The 10826-nt window shown below is 41.3% G+C and overlaps 1 protein-coding gene across 15 annotated transcripts in view; it reads right to left on the reverse strand.

Moving 5' to 3' along the window:
• The window catches only part of birc6 (baculoviral IAP repeat containing 6), a 154405-nt gene extending 143910 nt beyond the window's left edge, over positions 1 to 10495 (reverse strand). For 12 of the 15 annotated variants that reach the window (XM_079512390.1, XM_079512380.1, XM_079512389.1 and 9 more), the window contains exons 1-3: positions 9868 to 10494; positions 6303 to 6484; positions 2274 to 2411 (exon numbers count right to left, since the gene is read on the reverse strand). In XM_079512390.1, coding sequence (XP_079368516.1) covers positions 2274 to 2411; positions 6303 to 6484; positions 9868 to 10078 — 531 coding nt within the window. In that variant the 5' untranslated portion in view covers positions 10079 to 10494. Of the gene's footprint in view, positions 1 to 2273; positions 2412 to 6302; positions 6485 to 9867 lie in introns of all 15 variants that reach the window. The other 3 variants (XM_079512381.1, XM_079512387.1, XM_079512379.1) reach the window with 2 other exon arrangements.
• Positions 10496 to 10826: the final 331 nt, after the last annotated feature.

Raw genomic sequence — 10826 nt, forward strand, 5'->3', positions numbered from 1 at the left:
ACAGCTATAGCTCAATACCAACAGCTATTTGGCCGTTTGACTCTGCACTACTAGCCCAACAGGCTTTAATGTCACCTTTTAGGAATCAGAACCTTTAAAACAAAAAGTTATATGGAAAATGTAGCAGGTTCTTTTGCCTAATGGAAAACCAAAAACATCTAGCCGAGTTAGTAGCTTCCAAGCACTGTAAAAGCACCATAACGTCCCCCAGGACAGCTTTGTTAGTACGGACACCTCCACCAGCAGGACATGACAGCTGGCCAGCCCAGCCCCTTTAGGAGAAGTAGTCACTGCCTTATCAGCTCCTTGGTCATGCCACTGATAATATTAGCAGCCAGCTATGCAGCATGCCACATAAGCATCATACGCTAATGTGATTACATTACTCTCCAATTTGCCATCTGTAGCAAAAATACTACTATAAGCTGTAGGGAATGATGTAACACTGACAGCGCAGACACTAATGAGACAACCGGTTTTGAATAATTGAAGGGATGCCCTTTTGAGTTTGTCTGTATGAACCACGCCTTTTAGGCTTGGGCGATATGCCATTTGAGCACATTCTTTTCCGCTGTACAGGTTAATTGGGCTACATTTGAAGAGTTGGATTTTCGATAAGGCTGACTTTTAATATTTGCAAAATAAAAAATAAACAAAATCTGAGAAAATAAAAATATTCTGCGATTGGACTCATCCAATCCATGATTGCCGATATATTAGTGCTGCCAGAATTGGCCATTCCTTTTAAAACACCATGTGGGCTCGGAATGATTCAAACGGCTCGAATGTCGAATTTATATAATTTTAATATAAAATATTGCAGCCTAATATGCAGTAAAACTTGCTATTTTCTTTCTCTATATGCGCTGGTCCTGAATCGGCTGTGGTTGGTGCAGAGAAATGCGCTCTCTTGTGAGATTTGAATTGAATGATTCATAATTATCTTAATAGCCTAATTTTTGTATAATGGTTTAGTTTAGATACAATTTGGAGAACAGAGACGCATCGCTCCTCCAACGATGTGCAAATCGTGCGGTGCTGCTGTGATAGAAGTTCTCACCTCGACATGAAAGGGGAAATAATCAAAGCAATAGCAATGCATTTGTTTCTGGTTTAAATCAAATTAAGGTAGGCTACAAGATAAATGTGTCACAGAGGGAGATTTACCGCGAGAGACAAGAATCCATGCATTGTTTTTAAATGTGCGTTGTCGGTCGTGGAGTCTCACTGTAAACTGTCTGCCTCGAGTGCCTTCACGACCAGATGAATCACCGTTTCAGCTTGACCTGTTAACATTGTGTGACTAAACGTGTGCTTTAAAACGGAGCAAGTTAAAGTCAAAACTGCCTAGCGACTCCTCCAAGGCTTCCGTGTCACTGTGGTCTTTGTGAAGTCTGTGTTAACCCTCCCCATGGTGTTAACAACAGGCAGGCAGAGCGGAGCGGTGCGAGGCAGCTGATTTATTCTTCATTGTATGCCGGTGTCGCGTGGCAAATATAACTAATCTACAAGATCACAATATGGAATATTCGTTGGCAGCACTACGATATATCCGTCCCATCTCCCAAGCCTAATGCCTTCATTAACAATATCGGTGACTTGTCTCTGGCTTTAACAAACAACTTTCTCATTATCTTTAATATTTCCTAGTTCATACAATCTGTTTTCAGCTTGCCAAAATGAAAGCTTCAGAAGGACCCAATTCGGTTTAAGAGCTCAACTGATGGTAGTGGTATCAATTTAACAAACAGTATGGCTCACATTGTCAGCTTTCAGCACAGCTTGACATCACAGAACTTACAAATACATAACTGCAAATTGAAAGAAACTGCCATGGCTTCAGACCAAATTGAGCTTTCGTCCAAACATAATAAAAGCAACAACCAGCCAGTGGAGAGAACACATTATCCTGAGTGTCGAGCAGTACTAAGCCGTTTTAAGACAAACTGTTATATTATTTATTTGTGTCAAACAGTCCCACTGGGCCTTTAATAAAAATAAAAAATAAATCAATTTCTTATATACATCACCCTTTTATACATTTTCTCTTGTAAAAATCTCGGTTCAACCTGACTAAATAAACAAACAACTCATCACAGATGAGAGTTGAACAAAATAAATTCAGGACATTCAGCCTCATTCACATAACCCGACTCCGCCAGATGGGGCAGCAGAGAGTACACTGGGTGCCCCATCTGGCGGAGTCAGGTTATCATTCACATGCCCATTTAGCAAATATTGAACGTGCCCCAGGAAAGGTGTTTCTGACTCACCTTTGCTACTTTGTGATTGGCCGCCGTCTCGTGTGACGTATTCTTCAGGCCTTCTTTGAGCTGGGTGATGAAGACGTCGTATCCTTCCGTGTTGGACACGTCAATCTTCTCCTGACAGGCTGACAACATCTGCTGGGCCTGAGTGGAGACAGAGATAGACACACATTATGGGCAACGATACAGTCTGCTACCAAGACACTCTATAATATATTATAGTGCACCAGGCTTGTTATGTAGGGATGCACCGATGAGACATTTTGGCCGATATCGCTATTCGATTAATTAATTCTGGTTATGGCCGATAACCGATATGATCTCATTCTGTATTAAAAACATAATTCGTCCATTTTGAAAAATATATGTAAACAGGGTATCTGCAGGTTTTGGCAAGTCAGATTTAACTGACTCACAATATTTAATATTGTGAGCTTGTAGATCTGTCCAAGCTACAGGCAACGTTGCCAAGTCTGCTCATTATAAGCCATGTTGGGTTGTTTTTCTGTAAAGTTGCTTTAAAATATTGGGGGTCCTTGACATGAAAATGTTTGAGAATCACTGCTCTAAAACAACATTGTTTAGCTTAGCACAAATGCTAGCAGTAGCATGTTGCTGCCATCATGAATAAATGCAGTATTTAGCACAATTTGCTGTCCAATAACTTATGGATAGTGTGGCTGGCTACCATGTCATATAAAGCAGGGAGGGCAACTGAACATCAGAAAAGCACTGTTGACCAGGAAGGTTGTCCTGACAACTCTTTGTATTATACAGCCTTGTGACGGTCAGACACGCACTTCTGCAGCAGTTGGACAGAAGCAATCAACCATTGGTTGTTCACATCGGGGCTGTTTTAACATCGGACCAATGTCGATTAATTGAGAAATTACTAAGATCGGCCGATATCGATGTGATTGCCGATACATCGCCCAACCCTACTGTTATGGAATCTAAAAATAGCAACAGCTCTGACCAACTGTGACATTTATTTGAGTTAGTCATAAATCACACTTCACTCAAAACAGCATGTCAAATGTGACACTCAAATCAGTGGAAAAACAATCTTTCCAAAGTTCCCCCAAGTTCTGTGGAAATTAAGCAGTGTCAATTGTAACACAGGGCACATGGTTAATAAATGCAAACTCATGGATGTAATGCACGATGGGACAATGTCCACAGGAAAAAAGGCCTGCAGCAGAAAAGAAGAAAGCAGGACAAATCAATACACAGTACAAAGTCGACCAAATGGAGCCAAACCCAGTAGGGAACCTGGCTCCCTGACCTTATATGCAACAATATCCTAATGCATCGCATGGTTTGATGCTCATGTACAGTCAACGACTAATTGAATCAATTGGTAAGTCAGAGGATTGAACCATTCAACTAGTAGTAAAACTAAGCATTGCTATCCAATATTCATAATTAGTGTTGATGGTTGTTTAAGGGATTGTTATCACACGCAGCACACACACACACACACACACACACACACACACACACACACACACACACACACACACACACACACACACACACACACACACACACACACACACACACACACACACACACACACACACACACACACACACACACACACACACACACACACACACACACACACACACACACACACACACACACACACACACTTTATACTGGTTACATGCTGGGAGCCTGGGATCCTCAACTATTATGTATTTTGTAAACCTTCACGCCACAGAAGCTGGTTTGTAGCCAAGATCAATATGCTGAGACACTTACAGAGCATAGCAATGAGAAACATCCGTCTCAGCTGTGATGCCCAAATAATGGTCTGTCTGTGAGTGCACTCTCACATCTTCTGAAGGCTTGTGCAGTGATTACAAGAGGATCAAACTCTCCAAGGAATGGCAGAATGAAATGAGGGGAAATAGTGTCGGCACACTGCCTGAGACCAGCTTTGGTAGCTGGATTCTAATTGGTGTGGTTTGGGCTTTAAGAATGGACCCATCAATTCAGTTTGATAGAAAGAACATTGTTTTTAAAATGAATTGATCGTTGACAAAAATAAAAAATATATATATAAATAAAATCTTCACAATTATGTCACAAATGTATTGATTCGATATCAAAACTTCTGCTTCTCAAACACAGGCAGGAAGTATGATACTCAAACAACACATGTTTTCAATTATGTCAAAACAATGATGTCGGCCCGGGCAGCTGGCGTAGCCGTCTGGGCACCTTGGCTGGTAATCCAGTCTGGTAGTGTGTCGCGGGTTCGACTCCCGATCCCGACGGCCTTTACTGCGTGTCACCCCCCCAAACTCTCTCCCCATTTCCTGTCAGCCTACTGTATACCTATCCCTCTATAAAAAAATAAAAGGCGAAAGCCACAAAAAATCTTTAAAAAAACTGATGTCCTTCTGTATAAATGGGAAATCAGTAAAACTAATAAATAAATAAATATCCACGTGAAGAATAAAAAACACTTGACAGCCATTAAATATTAAATAACAATTAACATTTGGCTGTCACTTTCTCAATGTTAAGTGTTGCAATATACAGTAAGGACATGTCATACTATCATTAAAAGAATATCTAAATAATAATATGAATATTGCTGACACACCAACTGCAACTGTTTCAGCTCCCACTACTTGCATGGAACTGATAAGTTGTTGGTCAAGTGTGGCACATTATCACCCTCAAACCAGAGGTCATGACATCAAATAACAGCACACCTCCCTGTCCAATCATGTACTATCAATGTGTGTGCAGTTTGCAAATGAAGCAGCAAATCACAATGTCGTGTTCAAAGTATGACTATACAAGAAAAGGCTCACATGCTAAATGCCTGGTGCCTGAAGTGAAACTACCCAATGAGTGTGACAATTGGATTTGGATTATAGTTGATAATCTTTGCATGTAAAATGATTTTCTTAACACCAACCATGTCCTTGTGTTGCAAATTTGTACTTTTTGGTGAAATAAATATTTATTGCCATTTTTATTTGGCCAAAGGAGAGACACACTAGTTGACATGCCCAGTTGCCCACAGGCAGCCAGTTTGTCAATGCAAGGAAGGGCAGTGCAAAACAACTCAAAGCATCAAATATAACTTTTCACCATACTACTGTATTGATTATCCAGACTTATCGACACACATCCAGTGTTTAAAGTTCTCCAGCACTACTCTGTCTCCGTTTGTGCTGCTCACGCATTAACAGCCAGCCATCATGCCTTATCAAAGTGGGAGCAGAGCACTGTGTATGGTGCAATGGAACACATGACATGAGAGAAGTGAGTTTGGTAAAATAGGTGAACCGGCTTGCATGATTAATTCAATATAATATGCCTAAACTTCCTCACATCAAGGTCAACTTTTAACCTATGAAATGATTGACAATTTGACATATGTTTTAGGTGTTTTTTTGATGAAACAATGTCACTAATGTCGTTTTGACATTTGTCAGATTAATTTGTGTCAAAGGTTGTGCCCAACCAGACACACACACACACTCGAAGAGTGTGTGTGTGTGTGTGTGTGTGTGTGTGTGTGTGTGTGTGTGTGTGTGTGTGTGTGTGTGTGTGTGTGTGTGTGTGTGTGTGTGTTGTAAAAAGGATTCAATGTAATGGGTGCCTGGACCTTTTACAAGTCCTACTTAAGAGTACAGCAACATTAAGAGTACAGAATTGCATCCCAGGACCCCCGGAGGGTGACATGATTGCATCCTTTTTCAATGTAGTGAGTCTAAGGATGCAGGCTATTAGTGTGCACGTTTTAAGGCCTTTTAAGGCCTTTTAAGGCCAGTCCACACCAACACAACTCTTTGCAACTGTCATTGGGGATAATGGTTGCAATTAGTTGCATGAGTTGCATTGGTCTGGTCTTTAGATGGAGCAGCCTCCATCATTTTCATAAACTGTCCCCAATGAACTCAGACATTTCATCCACTCATTCCAACACAATGTGAACATCTATGTACATTACTTCCTTATGAGTGTGTCACACTTTGAATAGTAAACGGCCAGGTAGTTCCTGCTTACCTCTGTGACGGGCAGTTCCAGCTGGACCATGTCCTCAGGCTTGGCCACGGGGGCCTGCAGGGCCGTGTCCAGCAGCAGGATGCCATTAAGGTCCTTTCTGCAGCCCACTGCATAGTCATCCACAAAAAGCACCTTGTCCACCGCAGGGAAGTACTGACACCTGACACGACCCCCAGGTTTAGCTGGACCAAGGAGACAGAGAGAGAGAACACATTAAAGCAAAAGAGTAGAGGTTAGATGACAGGGTACAGGTCTATTATACACACACTTCATTCTTATAGGTCATGTAAGCGAGCAGCCGTCATTGAGCCACTGCAGAGTATAGTGAGCTAGGCAAATTAGTCAGCAACTAAAAGGTTCGAAGTTCGAATCTAGTCCTTGGTCACAGAGAATTATCTCTTGGGTGCAGAAACTCAGCATAAATACTGGGAATAGTGAAACCAGAACACGACAATTCATGTCATTTCATGTCTTATTCATTGTGAAATTGGCAGGCATTATTCTATTTTGAGTTCTATCCAAATGAACATGGCTGCTTTAAAGTCCTTTGGACATTCAATCGTAAGTTATCCAATTTCTTCTGCTTATCTTTTGTCTTAGACTGTTATATGATTCTGCCTTCTGCCAAAGAGAAATCCTCAGAGGGCAACATGTCAATGCAATAGATGGACAGAAGCTACAGTCCCAATATTTAAGAAGCATGTATCATTTATGAGAAATTCTGTTCAGCTATGTGGGGAAATGGGAAAAATGTATTCCATTACAGTATTCCATTTATTTGATTTTTTTATATCACACCGACACCAATGACCAGGATGATTCCAGCATTGATAATCCTCTGGATATTGATGAGGCACAAAATGTTTTTTATTATGTTAATTCATAGCAGTTAAAACAATTTTGCTGAAACAACACATTGAACGCTTCCTTGCAGCCTAGAATAAATATACCATGCATTTGTCAGTGAGGTCACCGTCATACGGATGTGTGCTTCAGAATCATGGGGCTCTTGAACCGGAAGACACTTCCAATTCTGATGTCTCTGTTCTACCCTTGAAATGAAATCTTTATTCTAGGGTAGATACACCGGGGAAGATTTGTGCAGCACTGTATTTGTTGGGAACTCCGTCACAGAAACATCCAGGCACATCTGGTTTGACACCATCCCAATGGTCAATGTGCTGAACTGTTCATGCATGTGAGATGTTTCATTCAAAATCAGTCTAAAAATATAAATTATAATGAAATGTAGAAAACAATGATCCTGAATCTGCTGACTATGCTTGAAAGGCCCATTTGTGCCAGCAAACCTGTGACAGAAAGACAGATGAGATAGAGATAGTAAAAGGGTAGTGGTCAGGTCCACCAAGTTCTCTTCCTCATGAACAGACAATGCGTCACTTTAAACTGATACTTCAAGTAAAGCTTTGCTATGCCTAGTTAGTTGCCTATCATTACTACTCTAAGTTTAAGTTTACACATGCATTGCAGACCATTAGATGAATTAGCATCAGAGCGTGCAGTACGAGAATGGTATGAATAGAAACCGAAAGTAAGAAATGCTCCTCATTTCCTCATTTGTATACTGGATTTAGATAATATAACTAATATATAGATAACATCTTAACCGTTGTTGGGGGAATCAGCAGGCATAACAAGAAACTTCATGTTGAATGATCATTTCAACTGACTGTCCCTTACACCTCATGTCTCACACAAGTGACCCGGATCGAATCTGGCTCGAGTCAACAATAGGATTCTTGTCTCTTTATTCAGTTTCCCCCAGCAGGCAGCAGCAAACAACAATACGGACGTTGAGGCCCAGAGGCCTTCCTCGGCGTAAATCGTGAAATCATAAAAATCAATCAAAATATCGAAATTTTTTTAAAAAAATGGATTTATGCTGAGGAAGGCCTCTGGGTCAAAACGTCTGTGTTGTTGTTTGCTGCTGGGGGAAACTGAATAAAGAAACAAGAATACTATTGGATACAAAGTGAGTGCTGGTATTCTTTTCTATAGACTATCTCTAGATACACTATTACGTGGAATTACTCAACTGATTGCTTGCTTCTTCTTTTTTCTTATAGCTACACAGTACACACCATTTCACCAAATTCACATTTCACACACCAAACTTGACCAAATGCTGCATAATGGCATTTACATAGGAATAGTGAGATTTTAAAATATCTTAAAAATAACAAATAGGCTACTTTAGAATGTGTAAACTGTACTAAAATAATCTGTATTATGTTGTAGGCAGCACACTTAATTTAATGTTTACATAATGATAGTTTACTATATAAAAAAAAAAAAAGGAACATCAAATGTCAGTTAAACATTAAATACTAACCTACATTATCTTTTGCGCAACAAGACTAAAAGGCAGGAGACATGCCCATCTATAAAAGGGAAGAGCTCAACAATGTTATGTAATGTTTGATTTAGCCTATGATATATGACGTATACAATAATACTGTTTTTAAGAATTCCAGAATCACATATCGAATCCATGGATAACAATGTATTAAGTCTGCGCGGTAACATTTACAACATACTTGTTTTATTAAATGTGCCAACATCAGCTGACAGCCCAAAGAAGATGGCTGTGGCATTTCTAACGTTAAACCGAAACAATACAAGACAAAACGTGCAGAGACAGTGTACACATTATGCTTTAACCTGGCTTGATAGCCTCGACTACAGCATGTCAATATTCATCAAAGAGTCACATGTAGGCTATCTGTATGGCCAATATAAAAAGGACTATGTTAGGAAAGCAATGACCATACGGGAAGCGTTTAGCCGTTATACTGCATATTGCATAATTTGTTGCAATACTGGAGCAGAACATTGGCTTTGTAACTTGTAAGGTTGCTGGGCTAGCAGCAGCAGAGTGGACGTTATGCTAACTTAGCTGACAATGCTATCATGTCATGATGCGATTAACATACGGTAGGTTAGCCAACATTAGCGTACAAGTTGTACTGTAGGCAGCAGCTTCAATTCAGCCGCATAACACAATGATCACAGCATGGTTTGAGCGTGGGGCACTATTTGGATTTCTCACTGCATGCTACAAGTACACCAGATGGTACTGGCATGATGATAGTAGTTAGCAAGGCCCTGAACTGAAGACAGCGGTTAGTAGACTAGAATAATAGAGGTATAAAGGACACATCAGTGACGTAACGGGCAATCGGAAGCTCAGGGCCCTCGACTGTTGTTGACATTATTACGCTTTCGATAGTGTCGTGATGATGCGTCTCAACATTTCTTTCTGTTTGAAGTGTGCCGTTCGACAAAATCACCGGCATTTTTCCCACTCATCCACAGTCGTGCGTGACAGAAGCGCGCGGCGACCCCGCCGGTCCCCGCGGAGTCTGAATCCGTGGTTCCACCACATGCCGCTTTGTTGTGACATCACCGACAACACCTAGGTTTATTTTGCATCCAGCTATTAGCTAACGTTAGCTAAGGTTATTGCCTCCGTTGCCCGCTGTCTTGCGTGAGTCGTGTTTATTGTCACGGCCAAACACAGTGACAGGAAACCTGTGACACTCACCATGTAAAGCAGAAGCCTGCAGAATGGCGCCCGACGTGCCGTCTATGACTTTAATGCCGCCCCGGCTGGTCACGGCTAGGATAGCGTTCAGGGCCGGGTGATAGGAGAGGCTTCGCAGGCCCTCGTCGTCGCAACGCAGGCAACCGTCTCTCAGCACAATCCAGTCTGAGGAGGTGGACGAGCCGGAGCCCGGCGAGGCCGCGGCCGCCATTTTTTCTTTATTTTTCCCCTTCCCTTTGCTATATTTTCAGGGATCTCAGTTGACACGAGTAATATTGATCAATCTAAAAGGGCTAACCCCGAACTATCGGTCTTTTTCTGCCACTGCTGACTCTCTCCCCTCCTGCGGCTGCGTCTCCTCCGGCCGTCACTCAGACCGCAGCAGTAGCTATTCACCATCAGTGCTGGAGGAAAACTCCAGGCACGGCTCTCTGACTGTCAGATGGACGTCAGGTAAACGGGGCTAGCGTAGCGGCTCCCTGCAATGTCACGCGAGAACAGCAAGTGCACGACGAGAACAACGTTGATGAATATGCTGAACGTTCAGTATACATAATAGGCCTACGGCTACGACTATGTAATCGTACAAAAAAAAAGAGGCAATTACACCCCTCCTACTCGTTCTCTTCGCTAAATTCAGTGAACCATGAAAAAACATTGTCACGTGTGATTATTTTTCTTCTTCCTGAGCTGTTGATTTTTCTTTGTTCTTGCATGCTTGCAGTAAGCCTTTGAATCCAAAGATAGTTGCCACAATATTCTGAACATTGTCAAAATAAGTTGACTTAGCTCAGTATGCTGATAAGATCATCTGTCATTAGAAACACCTAAACAGATTTTACACATTTAACCCTCATCTATGCTTACTTGTAATTGTAACCATTCCAATGTGATTCAACAATGTCTTGGTACATATATGTGGTTCTTTAATAGTGTATTACAAAAATGCTTGTAAAATA

This window comes from Electrona antarctica (assembly GCF_951216825.1).
Source record: "Electrona antarctica genome assembly, chromosome: 10".
Lineage (NCBI taxonomy): Eukaryota > Metazoa > Chordata > Actinopteri > Myctophiformes > Myctophidae > Electrona > Electrona antarctica.